General features: G+C 53.3%; 2 protein-coding genes across 2 annotated transcripts; both read left to right on the forward strand.

Annotated features, from left to right (window-relative positions):
- Positions 1–231: 231 nt before the first annotated feature.
- LOC123185355 (uncharacterized) lies at positions 232–1173 on the forward strand. The gene has a single exon (XM_044597248.1). It carries the CDS (start codon positions 283–285, stop codon positions 874–876), a length of 594 nt encoding a protein of 197 aa, XP_044453183.1. The 5' UTR covers positions 232–282; the 3' UTR covers positions 877–1173.
- Positions 1174–10097: 8924 nt separating this feature from the next.
- LOC123185356 (ribonuclease 3) lies at positions 10098–11368 on the forward strand. The gene is made up of 3 exons (XM_044597249.1): positions 10098–10356; positions 10497–10652; positions 10814–11368. The coding sequence occupies exons 1-3, from the start codon at positions 10246–10248 to the stop codon at positions 11237–11239; spliced, it is 693 nt and encodes a 230-aa protein (XP_044453184.1). The 5' UTR covers positions 10098–10245; the 3' UTR covers positions 11240–11368.
- Positions 11369–18402: the final 7034 nt, after the last annotated feature.

The raw sequence follows: 18402 nt of genomic DNA on the forward strand, positions 1-18402 counted from the left end.
AAAAGACAGCCATACGATTAAGTGAAAGCACGGAAAGCGAGCAAGCAAGTGGGAACCCAGTTGAACAAGCGTGCCCGTGCGTGCATGCATGGGAGGCCCCAGTGGCCACACATTGGTTTTTTCTAGGGAAGCGAGTGGCCACACATATGAGACGAACATGCCGATTTCCACACGGAGAAGACAGCTCTCGACCACACATACATGCATAAGCTTATTATAATTTGGCTCCTTCCTCCGTGCATGCATGCAAGTTTGGCTGTTCCGTGACGAAAGTCTGCGACAATGGCGATCGCGACACCTCGCAGCTCCCTCATCATCTTCTTCGTCCTCCTCGTCTCGGCCGCTTCCTTCGTGGTCGATGGTGGCAGCATCGTCAAGGAGGCCTGCGCCAAGACGCCGCAGCCGAGCGACTGCGAGGAGCTCCTCAAGTCCAGCACCGCGACGGACGCGAAAACGCTGGCCCAGGCCGCCGTCGCCGCCGCCGCGAAGACGGCCACCGAGGCTGCTACCGCGGCCAAAGCGGAGCGGGACAAACTCCCCAACGGCAAGACGCAGTGGCGGTGCATGGACAGCTGCGCGGCGGGGTTCGATGAGGCGGCGACAAAGTTTAAGCCAGCCGCTGGCGGGAACGCCGCCGGAGCCGACGCCCAGCTCACGGCGGTGCTGGACTTCGTGGTGGTGGATGAAGATGTGGAGAAGTCCAAGGACTGGGAGTGGAAGTGGAGCTGCAACGAGTGCAAGGCCGACCCCACCGCGCCGGCAGGACTGGTCGCCAAGAACAAGGAGTTCGACAAGATCATGGATATCATACCTGCCATCATCAAGCAGGCAGTCGCCGGCACGGACAATTCCACCAAACCGGCCGCCAAATCCTAGGGAGCCACCGACGCTTCATTATGACTACTTTCAACCTTCGCCGTTGATGCATTGCCATTGCGCCATCCCGTCTCATCCACACCAGTAGGCTGTCGTGATAGTCGTTAGAGAAGCTGATCACTCGAAGTCGGCGACACTGGCTTTAGCTTTAGCACGACAATTTACTGTCGTTATTTCTATTTTTTAGACAAATCTTTTCGTTCTTAAATGTGTTCCTTTTGGTACATTTTGGATACGAGATGTGCTTTGGTTTGGTACACACTCTTTTCGAAAGGAGATTAAAACATAATCCTTCAACTACCACTATTGATATCGGAAACTTTGCCCGGTATCAAGCGTGCATTTTTTGGGGACTTTTGCCAAGTACAGTTTTTTTGCACTCGGCAAACAACTCTTTGCCGAGTGTAATTTTCTTTCATTGGGCAAAGAACTCTTTGGCTAGTGTCTTTTTCTTTGCAGTTGGTAAACACTTCTCTTTGCCTAGTGCCTTTTGTATGCACTCAAAAAACATTTATTTTCTATTTTTCTATTTTCCTTCTCATTTCTCTTTGCCGAGGACCGCAAACACTTCTTTTCCGTTTCCCTCTCCTTTTTCTTGTTTCTTTCTTTCTCGTACATTGTTTGTCTTTTTTTCTTTTATGCTCTGTTCTTTTCTATATTATTTATTTATTTTATTTTTTCCCTACCTCCCTCTCCATTTCCTTTCATAGGCACTGAGCGAACTTTTAGGCACTAGATATTTAGTGAATATAAAAAAAAATCAACTAGAAGTGCATGAAAAAGTTGGTAAATTTGGGTTGATAAATCATATTTGTGTTCTTAGTACATATAATTTAGGCCTTATATAAGAAAAGAGAAGGAATTTTAAATATGTGGGTGCCAAGACTGGACTCTAAAAATGAAGTTTGTTGGTTTTAAATTCTGAAAAATTCAAACAAAGTTTGAAAAGCATGAAACCCGGCAGGGTGCCCTCATATGACACATACAGGCCGTGGTAAAAAATTGCTAAGGTTTCCCAAATTGTATGACTACACTCCTTAGAAATTGGACAATCTCCAGGGAAGAAACGTGGTTTCAAGAGGGATCGAGTGAGGTATGAAAGCAATGTGACCACTGCTTCAGTTGGCATTGAATTATTATTGTTTACACTCAAGATGCATCATCACATGATCCATGTAAAAATTTGGCATCTTTCGGGGTTCGTTTGCTATATTTAATCATTGAGTGCATTTCTAGAATTTAGTGAACATAATAAAAATTTGAATGTGCATGAAAATTTGGCAAAATTGAGTTGAAAAATCATATTTGTGTTAATTGATTCTGTGTTTAGGCATTATACAAGGGGGGGAGTCCATATATGAGGGTGCCAAGACCCGAACCCAAACATGGAGTTTATTTGTTTTTAAATTTCAAAAATTAAAAACAAAGTCCGAAAAGCATGAAACTTTGGCATGTTGTCACTTGATGATAATTAGAGGCCATGGTAAAATTTTGAGAAGGTTTCGCAAAAGTTGTTACATACAATGTTTGAAATCGAACCATCTTTGTGGAATAAACGTGGTTTCGAGAGGAAACGATTGGGATTTGAACGCGATGCGACCATCACTTCATCTATTGGTCTTGATTTTGCTTGAAAGCGTGCGAAGCCCCGCGCCAACACGTCATCCAATTTTGCAAGATGGAGAAATGCAGCAATGCCAGTGAGCACTGGGTCTAATACAACTGCATATAAGAGGAAAAAAGGACACGACACAAAAGGAGAGAAGCCACCGCCAACGGTAAACAGAGCACGAACACAAATCTAAGGTGCTAGGAAGAGCAAAAAGTTGGCGACACCAAGTAAGCTCGAAGAAGCCCCTGCAAAACAAAGCGAGAGGAAGGACAGTGTGCATCGCATTCGACAAATGGCATAAAACAACAAATTTGAAGGAAAAACGCAACGACTTAGTAAAAAAGACCGAAACACCCCGACTCGAACAAGCCGGGTATCTCATGGGGCAGCGGTCATGCCTGATCCGGCTCGCGAATGAGGCAGCTCGCCGGGGAGAGAGAGAGGAGAAAGAAGAAGAAGACCAAGTCAATGCCCTCGTTGCATCTTTTTTTCTAACTCAGTCTGATTAAAGGGCCCGACCAATTAGAAAAGTCACCACAGTCTTCCAGTGTATTTTGCTACTGTCAAACATTGCGTGTGGCACATTTTGTCAGAATTTGTACATTGTTAGTTTTGTGCATACCATGACACTATTGTGGTGGTTTTATGCATTTCACTCAAGTAATTCACAGGTATACACTTCACTTTGGCCAAAACAAATTGACTTAAACTGCTCCAAGTTCCCAGCGAGATTTATGAGGGTGCCAAGATGCAACTCCAAACATGGAGTTTATTTGTTTTGAAATTTCAAAAATTAAAAATGAAGTCCAAAAAGTATGAAACTTTGGCATGTTGTCACTTGATGATAATTAGAGGCCATGGTAAAATGTTGAGAAGGTTTCGCAAAAGTTGTTACATACACCATTTTAAATCGAACCATCTTTGTGGAATAAACGTGGTTTCGAGAGGAATTGTTTGGGGTTTCAACGCGATGTGACCATCGCTTCATCTGTTGGTCTTGAATTTGTTTGAACGTGTGCGAAGTCCGGTGCAAACACGTCGTCCAATTCCGCAAGACGGAGAAATGCAGCAATGCCAATGAGCACCGGGTCTAATACAACTGCATATAAAAGGAAAAAAAGGACACGGCACAAAAGGGGAGAAGCCACCGCCAACGGTAAGCAGAACCCGATCACAAATCTAAGGTGCTACGAAAAGCAAAAAGTCGGCGCCACCGAGTAAGCTCGAAGAAGCCCCTGCAAAGCAAAGCGAGAGGAAGGACAATGTGCATCGCATTCGACAAACGACATAAAACAACAAATTTGTAAGAAAAACACAACAACTTAGTAAAAAAAAAGACCGAAACACCCCGACTCGAACAAGCCGGGTACCTCACGGGGCAGCAGTCATGCCCGATCCGGCTCGCGAATGAGGCAGCTCGCCAGGAAGGGAGAGAAGAGAAAGAAGAAGAAGACCAAGTCAATGCCCTAGTGGCACCTTTTTTGCCAACTGGGTTTGATTGAAGAGCCCGACCAATTAGAAAAGTCGCCACATAAATTAGCTTTGTTTTCTAGTGTATTTTTGCTATTGTCAAACATTGTGTGTGTCACATTTTGTCACAATTTGTACAGTGATAATTTTGTGCATATCATGACTTTATTGTGGTGGTTTTATGCATTTCACTCCAGTAATTAGCAGGCATACACTTCACTTTGGCCAAAACAAATTGACTGTAAATGCCCCAAGTTCCCCGTGAGATATGTAGCTGATGCAAACGAAACAGTATTTATTCCTCAAAAAGCCTTCTGATAGTGGAACCGCCAAGCCCAAGCCGTCCACTCTGTGCTCAGTTTCAAGGTTTCTCTGGTTCTGGAGGGTATTCCTCCGCATGCTTGGGATAGGGGAGTTGCTGAACATCTGCTGGGCTCGTCCTGTTTGGTGGACATGGTGCCGCCGGAGACCAGCGCGCGCCGTGACCTGTCAGCGTTCCGGTTGTCGGCCTGGACGGCGGACCCTGATGCCATCCCCTCTCTCCGATGGCTGGCTATCCAGCCAGGCTTGTCTGCGTCGTTGATGGAGCCATCTCTGCTTCAGTATAAGATTCTGATCCACCTGGACTCGGTCACGGACTTCGCCGGCAGGGACGAGCTGTTGTTCTTGGGTGTCTCGTCGGATAGCGGACAAAGCGGTTTGCCATCGGATGGGAGAATCAGTGCAAGCAGTGGTGGCGCGGCAGCACCGCTCAGTCGGCCTTGGAGGTTTGGTGTCAGGGACACGAGAGGGTCGGGGCCGACGCCAAGGGCTCGCGACGGCGACGTTCCTTCGGCTCGGCTGCTGGCCGGCGGCGACTGGCGCCTTCTGCCGATGCCTTCATCGGTGGGAGGGATGGTAGCGGGGCCCACACTACCTGTCCGGGACATGCTATCTGTCAGGGTCTCTGCTTTTGACCGATTGACCACGCAAGAGGGACCCCTGAGCGCTTCGAGGAGGAATTCTAACGGTGGAAGCCCTGGAATCGGCGGTGTCGCGGCACGGCACGTGCCAAGCCCCACGCGCCAGGGCTCGGTGGGGCCTCAGGATCAGCGTGTGGCCGTCCCGCCTACCGTGGATGCGACAGTTGTGACCGTTGATGGGAGCAGTGACCCGGTCGTGGGTGGTTCAAACCGGCCAATAGCGACGGAAGAGAACATGTCAAAAGAGCTGGCCACCGTTGTCACCACCCAATCTCCTGCTGGGGCTGCGGCTTCGGGGCCACTGGTGGAAAGCAGACTGTTCGCCCCCTCGAGACAGCTTCATGCTCTGTTGTGCGGATTGGCACAGAGGCCAAGGAAGATGCCCGCACGGCTGGTGGAAGCCCTGTTTGCTTTAGCGCGGAGCCAATCGCGTCGCTGCGCGCGGATCCCAGCGGGTAGTAGGGACAAGAAACATCCGGATCCCACATCAGGCCTTGCGGGACAACGACAAGCAAGGAATCCCAAAGCTCAGTGGAGGCACGTGACCCAAGGACAGAGGAGACATAAGGGATGGGACGCACGGACGTGATCCATGCAACCACCCAATTGGTGGAAATGGTAACCCCATGCAACGTCGCCCATCCCAGCCAGACCGAGCAGTTGGAGCGTGAAAGGAGCCTGGAGTTAACTACAGTCCCGGTAGTTCTCGACTCTAACATGCTTGTCGACTCCACGGAGGGGATGACAGCTCGGGAAGCAATTGCCTACACGCGACTGAAGAAATTCTGCTCCAACATCGTTAAAAAACTTGCCCCCCCCCCCCCCCCCCCCCCCCCCCCCCCCCCCCCCATTGCTACGTGAAGTGTCGGCACTTCGGCCTGAGGCGGAGCCATTTACCCCCAAGCGCACTACTAGATCTACCAAGAGATCTGCCGGAGCAAATACCACCAAGTCCAATAAGGTGGAGAGTGTGCTGCTGCGTGCACTTGGGTTAGTGCCTGAAGATATAACGGTGGACGACGAGGCAGTCAAGGAACTCCAAGAGTTGTTCGACTCTCCACTTAGAGAGCAACACGTGAGGGTCGTAGCGGCGTTATTCGGCAAGTGTGTCCCAACCAATGAGGAGCTTTCACGTCGGACTGAGGTAGCGATCGGCGTGCTATGAGCATTTCGCCGGGTGTGGGTGTGGTTGATTCGTTTCCATGGATCACAACCCGGAGATTATTTGCTGGAATGTGAGAGGGTTGAACAACCCGGCCAAGAGGAATGTAGTTAGGGAGTTCCTTTCATCTTTAAGAGTTAACCTAGTTTGCTTGCAAGAAACTAAGCTTGAGCTTGTAGATCAATTCATGGTTATGCAATGTTTAGGACCATCCCTTGATGGCTTTGCTTACTTGCCGGCTGAGGAAACACATGGAGGTATCTTATTGGCATGGGCGGTTGTATGTGGATAACATCCAATTCGACACCAACTTCCTGACTGGCAAAGTTCACCAGTTGGATGGCAATGAGTGGTGGATCTCGGTGGTATACGCGCCACAAGGAGACATGCCGAAAACTCAATTCCTGTAAGATCTTTATGATAGAAGGCTGCTTTGCCCAGGGCCTTGGATGTGCCTCGGTGATTTCAACATGATCCTTAGGGGAGCGGAGAAGAGTAATAACAACATCAACAGAGCAATGATGAGCAAGTTCCAAAATTTCGTCGATGACCATGAGCTCAAGGAGCTTTACATGCACGGACGCCGTTTTACTTGGTTTAACGAGATAAATGTGCCAACATTCACCAAGATTGATAGGTTGCTCGTTTTCGTTGATTGGGAGCTCTCTCACCCAGACTACCTGCTTCAAGCGCTATCTACTAGCGCTTCGGATCACGCTCCTTTACATCTCTCCACGAGCAACAACTTTCAAGCTAAGCATCGCTTTCACTTTGAGCTCTACTGGACAAAACTTGACAGTTTCCATGAGGCGATTCAGGAAGCTTGGGTCTGTAGCAATGCTATCTTCGACCCGTTTAAGAGGTTGGACGCGCTTTTCAGGAACACGGCAGCTTACTTGCAATCGTGGGGGCAGAAGAAAACTGGAAACATAAAAATGCGCATGAGGATTGCTAATTGGGTGATCGCCCGGTTGGACAGAGCTCAAGAGCTCAGGACTCTAGCCCCGATGGAGCTTTGGCTGCGCCGAACTCTTAAGTTTGCGCTGCTAGGGCTGGCCTCCCTAGAGCGCACAATCGACAGACAGAGGTCTAGGATTCGTTGGCTGGAGGATGGAGATGCTAACAGCAAAATTTTCCAAGCGGTGGCGAATGGGAGACGAACCAAGAACTTCATCCCCTGCATCAAGCGGGGCGATGCACTCATCACCGAGCAATCTAGGAAAGAAGAGGTGTTCTCGGAGGCCTTTGGAAACCTGCTTGGCAAGGCCGGCGCAAGAAGAGGCTCACTGGATCTAAGCTACCTGCAAATGCTAAGTCATGACCTGCATGAGCTAGAGCTCATTTTCACAGAAGAGGAAGTTTGGAAGGTGATCAACGAGATTCCGACGGACAGAGCACCTGGCCCGGATGGGTTCATCGGAGTGTTCTACCACATCGCCTGGCCAGTTATTAAAGGTGATATTATGGCTGCCCTCATGAAGCTGTTTGTTGGAAACGGGAGAGGTTTTTACAGACTTAATGGCGCACACATCATTCTAATCCCCAAGAAGCCAGAGGCCATGGAAGTGGGAGATTACCGTCCTATTAGTCTCTCGCACAGTTTCACCAAGCTCTTTGACAAACTGCTTGCCTTGAGAGCTCGCCCCTGCATGTTGGAAATCATCAAGATCAATCAGTCCGCTTTCATCAAAGGGAGGAACATTCACGACAACTTTCTGCTCGTTAGACAAGTGGCACGCAAGCTGCGCGGCCGAAAGGAGAAGGGACTCTTCCTCAAGCTCGACATATCAAAAGTGTTTGATTCATTGTCCTGGCCTTTCCTCATGGAGGTTTTGAGAGCTAAGGGCTTCGGCCAGAGATGGATTACGTGGATTTCGCTGCTTCTCCAATCAGCCAATACCCGTGTGATTGTCAATGGAGTACCAGGCAGGCGGTTCCTCCACGCTGAAGGTCTTAGGCAGGGCGATCCGGTCTCGCCGCTGCTCTTCGCAATTGCCATGGACTCCCTCACCTATGCCATGAAGAAAGCCGCGGATGTCGGAGTGTTGAGCTCGTTCAGAGGCATCGCGGTGAATCAGAGGCTCTCGTTATAAGCTGATGATCTTGCCCTGTTCTTGAGACCGTCGCTTCAAGATCTCACATTTGTTAAAGCCGCCCTCGACATCTTCGGTGAGGCGTCTGGCCTCAAGATCAACTACACCAAATCACAGGCGATCCTCATCAGGCAAAATGAGATCGATCGACAAAGAATGGAGACAGTGCTGCAATGCAAGATTGCTAAATTTCCTTGCTGTTACCTAGGACTGCAGCTGGCGATTCATCAACTCTCCCGTGCAGACTGGCAACCCCTCCTGGACAAGGTCTGGCACTTTATCCCGGCCTGGCAGCGTGGCTTCATTCAAAGGCCGGGCAGACTGGTCCTTGTCAAAACGGTGATCGCGGCTAGGCCAGTTCATCTGCTTTTGGTGCTTGACCCTCCTGCCTGGGTTTTGGAAGATATCAACAAGTGGATGCGATCCTTCTTTTGGGCTGGTGAGAAAAGTCATGGAGGGCAGTGCCTCGTTGCTTGGGAAACGGTTTGCAGGCCGACGAGCTTTGGTGGTCTGGGAGTAAAAATTTTGGCTGTGCAAGCTCTCGCACTCCGTGTGCGGTGGGAATGGCTTAGGAGAACGGATCCGAAGAGGCCATGGCAAGGGCTCCACCTAATGGTTGATGAGCAAGCGCACGCTGTCTTTGATAGCTTGGTTAAGATCACCGTCGGAGAGGGATCAAAAATCATGTTCTGGAAATATCGTTGGATTCATGGAGTGGCGATAAAAGACATTGCCCCACTGCTCCTTCAACTTGTCAGCACTCGAGACAAGAACAGAAGAACGATGCAAGAGGCACTCCCTGATAACGCCTGGGCGAACGATATCCATGGTGAGCTCTCGTTCATGGGCCACATGCAAGTTTACCTGCTAACTCAAGCCATTAGTTCGGTGGAGAGGAACATTGACGAACCGGATCATTTCGACTGGCCCTGCGACGCGTCGGGCAAATACACAGCCAGCTCTACCTATAAGAGACTCTGCATTGGATACACGCACGCCCCGACTGCCGGCTGCATTTGGCAAAGCTGGCCCCACTCAAATGCAAAATCTTCATGTGGTTGGCCTGTCAATACCGGCTATGGACTTCGGACCGTCGTGCCCGACATGGCCTTCAAGACGCCCCATCCCCTTGCTATACTTGTCTCCAAGATGAGGATAATGCGGATCACATTCTCGTGCAGTGCGTCTACGCCCGCGAGGTGTGGCACTCTTGTTTCAGCTCATGGAGAATCACCATCCACACGCCGGACGCAAACGTCACATTCTTGCAATGGTGGCTTCAGCAAAGGAGTAGATTCAGAGGGAAGGCCAAGAGATCCGTGGACTTGGTCGTGATTCTCATCGCATGGGCACTCTGGAAGCAACGCAATGCACGAGTCTTCAACAACAGATCGCGACAGAGATCCCTCCTGCGGCTTACAGACGATATCCAACGGGAGATTGCGGATTGGAAGAAGGCCGGTCTCGGCGGTGTTGGAGCTTTAGATGCTTTTACGAGAGAGTAGTCTTTGATTTCTAGGGTGTAGGTGTGGTGTGTGCCCCCCCCCCCCCCACACTTGTTCGCATCTCGTTCGGGCTCTTGTACATATTATTCTACCTTCTATAAAAATATGGTATGCCTTTGGCGTACTCTCGAAAAAAAAATTCTAAACACATCTCCCTGATTTTAATGCGGGTGGGCCTGTGCCTCTACACCCAGTAAACCCCTCATCCCTGTAACATTATGTATGTGTAGCAAAGCTCTTTATTCCTTGGTGATTTCTGTATGTTTTAGTAGTTGTGTATGCTATCTTTTTATGGCTGGACCCGTGGATTCTACAATTGGTTCGGCTGCTTGGCTTGCACACCTCGCCACCCACAGCCATGCTTCCATCTCTGGCATTCCCGCAAGCCCAAAAGTGCAAGCAATTAAATCCTCCTTGGAATGCACGTTCCGGAAACCTGGCATTTGCCGTGGAGTAGATCCACATCAACGCAGCCTATAAATCCGCAACACCAACGGAAGCTTCCATCTCATCTCATCTCATCTCCGAAGAACCATCAATACAACCAGCAAAGACATCCAAAGCCATGAAGTTGCAGTGCTCCCTGGCCCTCCTGATCGGCCTGAGCGTCGGCTGCGCGGCAGCGCAGGAGAGCGGGAAACAGGCGGGCTACGATTTCTTCTACCTCGTGCTGCAGGTGAGTGCGCGTGTGGCCGGTTCAGTTCATCGGTCGTTGCAGCCTTGCAGTTGCCGAGACGTGGTGTACGTGCTGCTTGGTTTCTGATGGATGGTTCGTGCCGGCGGTTGGCCTTGGTGTGTGTGTGTGTGTGTGTGCAGTGGCCGGGGTCGTACTGCGACACGAAGCAGAGCTGCTGCTACCCGCGGTCCGGCAAGCCGGCGGCGGACTTCGGGATCCACGGGCTGTGGCCCAACCGCGACGACGGGTCGTACCCGCAGAACTGCAACCCCGACAGCACCTTCGACCCCTCCAAGGTCACCCCTTCTTCTCCATCGCACGCATTATTCGTTTCCCGGAATGACCTTGCGTGCACGCACCGTTGTTCCTTCTCGCACGAGGTGCACCACCAAAAAAAAGAAGCGAGAGGGACGGTCCAACGAAAAGTGACGAGAAATGTACTGTGTGTTGGGTGCAGGTGAGCGACATCCTGAGCAGCCTGCGCAGCAGCTGGCCGACGCTGGCGTGCCCGACCAACGACGGCCTCCGCTTCTGGGCGCACGAGTGGGAGAAGCACGGCACCTGCGCGCAGAACCTCTTCAACGAGCACGGCTACTTCCAGGCCGCCCTCCGCCTGCGCGGCCAGCTCCGCGTCCTCGACGCCCTCGCCACCGCCGGCATCTCCCCCGACGGCGGCTACTACACGATGGGGGCCATCAAGGGCGCCATCCAGGAGGGGACCGGGTTCGCGCCTCACGTCGACTGCAACCGCGACGAGTCCGGCAACAGCCAGCTCTTCCAGCTCTACTTCTGCGTCCACGCCGACGCCTCGCGCTTCGTCGAGTGCCCCATCCAGCCCGGCGGCAGGCCCTGTGGCAACAGGATCGAGTTCCCGGCTTTCTGATCATTATCTCCTCCAACCCATGGAGTCATCGTGTGTTCCTTAATTTGCCTCCCGATTCGTAGATGTTCATTTGGTTTTCATTTCTTACCGCTGGCAGAATAAACGTGTGCTCGTTTTCTTTCTTTTTCCCATTAACTTTCATGTCAATGACCTGATCTCAGGCAGCAATTGAAGTTACGACGAGCACTGTTCAGTGGCCACTAAACAAACTAAAGTATTAAACTCATAATACTAGTATTTGCCATCCGTGAAGCTGGTGGTTCACAGGTTCCATGTCTTGTGTACACGCCACAACAATTTCACCTGTCACCCGTACCGCAACACAAAACACCTGAACTCTAGCAGATATATTTTGAGATACATTCTCATGGTTGTGAACTCCGATTGTACCAAAACCGTTGGCGGGGTTCATCCAACGACTCCAGATACACCACTGGCCGATCGAATAAATGAAATTTTCTAGGACACTGCTAAGTAGCGTGGACTCTAACCACACTGGCCCATTAAAACCCTTCACCCACGCCATTCGTGTTTTCTTTCTGATGCATGCGTCGCATTCATGCCGCCTCAGAGCACGCAGCGGCCGACATTGATACCGCGCGATGTGACCGGAGAGAGGGCGGCGCTGAGGCCCCTGGCGCGATCTAGATTGGATCTCGTGGTTCTGAAACTTGCGGCGGCGGAATAAGTATTTCGTCAACCACCGTGGGGTTTTTGGAATTTTAGAGTATTTTATAGAGCCAGAGGTAGGTCAAGGTGGTGCTCGTGGGCCCCACTACCCACCAGGGTGCGCCAGAGGCCCCTGGCGCGCCCTGGTGCCTAGTGGGCCCCACGAGCCTCTTCTCGTGGCCTCCAGAAGCTTCAAGGGTCTGGCAGTGCCCCAGCTCCACCCCATGGGACACCGGCGCTCAGTCATGACACGACTGTCACGGCAGCAGAAGGTCGGCCATGGTCAGCTCCAGTCCGGCTGCTGGGAGCTCTTCCGCAATGTCGTCATCCTCACTTGCATCGCCTGCTGCTTCGTTTAACGAGGCACCACCCATGCCATCGCCACCACTTTGCCATCCATCACCGCCGCACCGCATGGTTATGCACGCACTGGGGTGCATTGTCCGAGCAACCGTTACCCTGCTGACGAGTATTTGTGTGCAGCTTCGACGTCCTCTCCATCGCCCATTCCGTCATCAGCTCGTGTGGTCCTTCGTGACCCGCACTGGCTTGCTGCGATGCAAAAGGAGTTCGATGCCTCGCAACCTAACCGTACCTGGCAACTCGTTCCCTACCCTCGGCATGCCAATGTCATTAGCGGAAATGGGTGTTTCGTCACAAGACTCATCACAACAGAATTCTCGAGCGCTACAAAGCGCGTTGGGTGGTTCGTGGCTTTCGTCAACGAGCCGGCATGGACTTCACTGACACCTTTGCTCCGGTCGTTAAGCCGGGCACGATCCGCACTATCTTGCAGCTTGCGGTCTCCCGTGCTTGGCCCCTGCATCAGAGGGACGTCTTCAACGCCTTTTCTCAACGACCATCTCGACGAGCAGGTCTTCTATCAACAGCACATTGGGTTTGTGGATGCTACCATTCGGATCATGTGTGCCTGCTCTCACACTCACTATGGGCTCAAGCAGGCTCCCCGTGCGTGGTACCAGCGCATCGCCGCATACCTTCAGCAAGTTGGGTTCCGAGTAACTCGCTTCGACGCCTCGCTGTTTGTGTATTGCCACGGCGATGTCACTGCATACCTATTGCTCTACGTCGATGACATCATCTTGACGGCATCATCCGGTGAGCTTCTTCGACAGCTCACCGCTCAGCTTCAGTCCGAGTTTGCCATCAGGGACTTGGGCCCCTTGCACTACTTCCTATGGATTGAGGTGGTGCGCCGTGTTGATGGGTTCTTTCTACACCAACAAAAGTACGCTCATGAGTTGCTCGAGCGCGCCAGCATGCTTAATTTCAAGCCCGTCGCCACGCCAGTTGACACGAAGGCCAAGCTTTCTGCCCTTGATGGATCACCTGCATCGGATGCTTCATTCTATCGCTTCATTGTTGGTGCTCTTCAGTACTTGACGCTCACTCGGTCGGACTTGACATATGTTGTTCAGCAGGTGTGCCTTCACATGCACTCCCCGCGAGACTCGCACTGGAACTCGGTGAAGCAGATTCTCCGCTACATCCGTGGTACCATGGCATTTGGTATCACTTTGACGACATCCTCCTCCATCGAGATGGTCGCATACTCCGATGCAGATTGGGCTGGCTGCCTTGACACTCGACGGTCCATGTCCGGTTATTTTGTCTACCTCGGGTCCTCGCTCATATCATGGTCGTCCAAGCGTCAATCCACGGTATCACGCTCGAGTGCTGAAGCGGAATACCGTGCAAGTGGCCAACGTTGTTGTTGAGTGCTCTTGGTTACGACAACTTCTTCACGAGCTGCGTCATGATGTGTCCAAGGCTACAATGGTGTATTGTGACAACGTCTCTGCCATCTACCTCTCCACAAACCCCATTCATCATCGTCGCATGAAGCATATTGAGTTGGACATTCACTTTATGTGCGAGCAGGTGGCTCTTGGGCGAATGTGCGTCTTGCATGTACCCACCGGTCAGCAATTTGCAGATGTCATGACCAAGGGGCTGCCGGCGTCCATCTTCGAGGATTTTCGGTCCAGTCTATGCGTCACCAATGAAGTATCGACTGCCGGGAGGGGGGGTGTTGAATATGATTGTATCAATGTAGATTTGGTATGTTAGGATTGTGTTTTACTCTTGCCTAACAAGCCAGACCACCTCTGTATCACCAAAGAGATTAAATAATGATCCAACAGAGCAACTAGGAAGAAAACTGTTTAATGGCGGAGATGGAGAGCTCTGATGCCCCCGAGGGCGAAAATCCTCGGCCGCCCGACGTGCGGCCGTCCTTGCCGCCGGCGACCCAATCGTCACCGCCTCTGGCAGTGCCGCCGCCGCGGGTGAATGAGGACGGATCGGCTCGGCCTGACTCGGATCTCGGGGAATCCATCGGGGCGGAGGCGATTCCGGAGAGGGCGCAGGTGGAGAGGACGACCCCGGTGCAGTGGCGCGTCCATTTCACCGATCGCGACTCCGGATGGATCGAGGGTCGTCTCTCAGTATCTCCGGTGTCCCGTTGGGCAGCACTGCCTGATATGAACAACGACATCATCGCCGGAGAATACTTAGATGTCGATGTCCGGATCGAGGTAGGTTTTTGGATTCCTATGGACGTATACGATGTGGTTGTCGATTGTTGCATGCAGGTAGTTCAAGAGGAGACGGTGGATCTCGCCGACTTGACGAAGACGCCCGAAGATCAGAGATCGGAGGCGATGCCTAGCGGGGCGACTGGGGCGACGGCCTGCGGGGCGACCGTGGGTGCGTTGCCGGGTGCCGCCGGCGATCGACGACGGGTGGGGGCCGGTTTTGGGCACTAGCTAGTGCCGACGAGGACGACCCGGATGGGGACGTGAACGAGGCGCCGCCATCACCGCCGTCGCCGACGCCTTCGGACCAGATTTGCGAATTCTTCCATGCGGGCTACACGAAAACGGCAGTGGCGACGACAATCGATAAAGTGCTACCTCTCGACGATCCAGCCAGGATAGGGTTGCACAAGGGAGAGAAGGAGGAGATGGTGTGCCGCGTGGTGCATCGTCGGACGGCGGCGACGGCGGTAAGGCCTTGGAAGGGTCCTATCCTGAAGGTCAGTCTTCCTAACCTTACCATTTTTGATTTAATTCGGCCGGAATCTTGGACTGTTGTTAAGAGGAAGAAATCGAGAAAGGCGGTGGCGGCGGCGGAGATCAGCGAGATCCGTGCCGACAGGACTCGTCGTTTGAATTTGCTCTTGGGCCTCAGTGGCTCCGATCGGGCAACGGCTGACTTGGGCCGGCCTACTGATGGGTATGTGGCCCATAGCGAGGCAGCTCCTCTTGGACCGTTAGCTGGGTATGTGGCCCAGCCTAACGTGGACTCCGTTCGGGCGACTGAATACATGGGGGCTGTTCCCTGCATGCGTGCGGTCGATCATGAAGGTTCGTGCGATAAGCCGCCGTCGCTGTGCCCTAGCTGGATTCGTAGGAGAGGGACGCCGGGGTTTCGTCCTTGTGGCCCGGGGAGAGTGGCGCGCATTCCTCCTCTCGGGTCCATGGCTGGACGTGGAGCTGCGGCGCCGCCCGCCAAGAAGCCGGCCAATGCTGCAGTTGGTTGGGGTGGGGCTGTCGCACCGTCGGGCGGGGCGGCACAGCCGCCGACTGCGAGTGCGGGGCGCGGGGCCCTGGGGCTGCTTGGCCAGAGGCCGCCTGCGAGCAGTGTTGTGCCTACGGGTACCCAGGGTCGCGGCGTCGGCCACGCGGGCGTTCGGCCGCCGGGGCATGTGCCCATGCATGCTACGGCCGGAAGGGGAGGGCCCAGGCCTCCGGCACCGACTGCGGCGTCCGTGGCTCAGCCAGCTGTGGGTCGCGGTGGGCCTCGGCCTCAGGCGCCAGGTGTGGCCGGCGTAGCTGCCGCTGGCCGGGGTGGTGGTGTGGCCCTTGGGGTTGTGCCGGCGCCTACGGGCGGCCAGCCTCGGGCCGCACCTCCGCCGCACTATGTCGCAAGGCCACCTCAGAACCGGTCGCATGTTCCGCCCTGAGGCCAGTGGGGAGACGATGGACATGATGTGTATGGAGATGGACAACATCGTGGTTCCTCTTCCGCGGGAGGAGGTCGTGGTTACGCCTGGCAAAGTGACGGGTCTACTAAGAGACCGTTCCTCGGTCCTCCCGGTGGATTTGTCGAAGGAGCCTCAGGTCTGGACAACCGCCAGAGAGGAGGCTACCGCGGACATCATGGGGGTCGGGGTGGCTGTGGGAGGAATCGCCGACAACCTCCGCCCCCGGCTGGTGGTGACCACGCAGCGGCAACCATGGAGATCGATCACGCTCAGTCTATGGACCTCACTACCCAGGTGATGGAGGTGGTGACGGCCCTGGCTAGTGTGGAGGTACCTGCTTCCGGGACGGCGGCTGAGGTTACTGACAGGTCTGATTCTGAGAGGGTGGCCAAATGGGCGCGCAAGAAAGAAAGGATGCTTTGCTACCGTTGTGGTGAGAAGGGCCACTTCATTGCTGAGTGTGTGGCGGAGCTATGTGAGTCGTGCGGTAAGCCAGCACATACATCTGGGGATTGCCCGTTTTTGCGTGACCAGGCTCCGGCTCTGACAATGTATGGAGTATATTGTGCGGAGCTGATGTTCTTTGAGTCCCCGGCAGCGAGAGAGATTCCGGAGGAGACTCAGAGTATGACCACCGGGATTGTGAAAGCGACCCAGGGTGAGGTGACTGAGGCTCAGATTGTGCGGAGGCTTCAGGAACTGGCACCGGGTGAGTTCCAGTGGGAGTTGGTTGCTCTCGAGGATAATGTCTTTAGGGTGGATTTCCCCTCTGTGGATGATTTGCAGAGACTGCTGAGCTTCGGTCTGTGTAGGGTTCCTGGCACAAAGTGCATCCTGGAGTTTCACGAGTGGAAGAAGGTGGAGCCTAAGGGCAAACCACTTACGCAGGTCTGGTTGAGGTTTTTGGGAGCCCCGTCCAAACCGTTGCAGGATGTTCGTGTATTATGGTTGGGAAGACGGAAAGAGTAGATATGGCTTTTACTCGAGCTCATGGAGTAGCCCGGCTTCTAGTGAGTGTTCTGGATATTGAGTTTGTACCAGATAAGGTCAACTGGACTTATAGGGGAGAGGTTTTCCCGCTCGAGATTGAGTTTGAGGACTCTGATCTGTTTGCTGAGGCCATTAATGGGAATGACGTGGATATGCATGAGGGTGACGACAGTGCGGGTGCTAGGGGGACACCGACTGAGGAGTCTTCGAGGGAGGGGACTAACGGTTCTGGCACCAGTGCTCAGTTGCCCGGGGTTGGGTCCGGGGTTGAGCCGGCACCTTCACCATCGGTGCCTATGACTTCGCTGAGGTTTGGGTCCTTCGAGCCAGCCTCTGCCCCTCCCAGACTTTGGAGCGACAGGGTGGATTCTGATGATGTGGTCGAGCGTACGCTCCCTTTGTTGGAGTTTGATGGAGCTGGCGGGTCTTTGCCTGGACCTATGGAGACAGCTTCGTCGCCGAGGACTTTGGTTGGAGATGGGGACGTTAAGCCCTTGGTTGCTTCACCTCCCCCTGTCTCACCTGTGGTCGAGGTTTCGGAGATGATCTCTACGCCCGAGTTGGGGCTTGGGGGAGGGGAGTCGGGGCAGGTGGCCTCGACAACTCCCATCTCTCTACCATCACCAGTGATCCAGGTCTTGGAGGCGTCAGCGGGTGTTGCGACAGCTGGCCCGAGGCAGGTGGCCTCGGCTATTTCGTCACCGGTGGCGGCGATGGTGCCCGCGACCTCTGTGGCACTGGGGGGGAGGGTTCAGGGCAGGTGGCCCTGACTCCTCCTTCTTCTGCGGCGGTCAGGAGGACCGTCTCGCCGACGACGCCGGCGCGCCACTTGGCGCCGAGGGATGGGGTAGGAGGAGGGAGCGGGCAGGTGGCCCCAACTGTCCCGTCTCTTGCCCTACCCATGGGGCACTTGTCCGAGGGCTTGGGAGCCCGCAGCCGCCTACTCTGTTTACTAGAGAGGAGGTAGTGGCCTTTGGCGGGATCCCGGACCCGGTATCGACGGGGAGACGGATGAGTGCTCGCGTTCAGGAGCTTCCGGAGGTGGATGATATGCAGCAGCGGTGCGCTATGAGGGCGGCCAAGCTTCACGATGCTGCGATATCTTCTGGTATGTCCATCAACATATCTAATACTTTATTGCATTTTTCTCATAAGGAGATTATTAATAATGCAAACCAATTGGGAGTTTCACTAGGTGTTACTGATAGTGAGATCTCCAATTCGGTGAATGATCTATTAGATTTGGAGGCGGAGCGTGTCTTAGAGACTATTCGTAATCTTGCAGCGGTTAAACCCATGAATGATGACGAGATTGATGCGTTAGGGGTTAGAGTGCTAGATAATCTGTGTGCGGATCTAGCACCTTCTAATCATGAGTCGGAGGACGATGATGTGCCCCTAGATGTTGCAGCTGTTAATTCCGTTGAGCCCGGTTATGAGGACCGGGCGACAGAGCCCACTAAGCCAAAGCGTAAGTGGAAACGGAAGATTTATC

The sequence above is a fragment of the Triticum aestivum genome, chromosome 2A, assembly GCF_018294505.1.
Source record: "Triticum aestivum cultivar Chinese Spring chromosome 2A, IWGSC CS RefSeq v2.1, whole genome shotgun sequence".
Classification (NCBI taxonomy): domain Eukaryota; kingdom Viridiplantae; phylum Streptophyta; class Magnoliopsida; order Poales; family Poaceae; genus Triticum; species Triticum aestivum.

Bases quoted from the DNA above. Each gene is read 5' to 3' on its own strand.
- LOC123185355 (XM_044597248.1), top strand. From the start codon at position 283: ATGGCGATCGCGACACCTCGCAGCTCCCTCATCATCTTCTTCGTCCTC.
- LOC123185356 (XM_044597249.1), top strand. From the start codon at position 10,246: ATGAAGTTGCAGTGCTCCCTGGCCCTCCTGATCGGCCTGAGCGTCGGC. The intron at 10,357-10,496 runs GTGAGTGCGCGT...GTGTGTGTGCAG, and splicing joins TCTTCTACCTCGTGCTGCAG to TGGCCGGGGTCGTACTGCGA. The intron at 10,653-10,813 runs GTCACCCCTTCT...TGTTGGGTGCAG, and splicing joins GCACCTTCGACCCCTCCAAG to GTGAGCGACATCCTGAGCAG.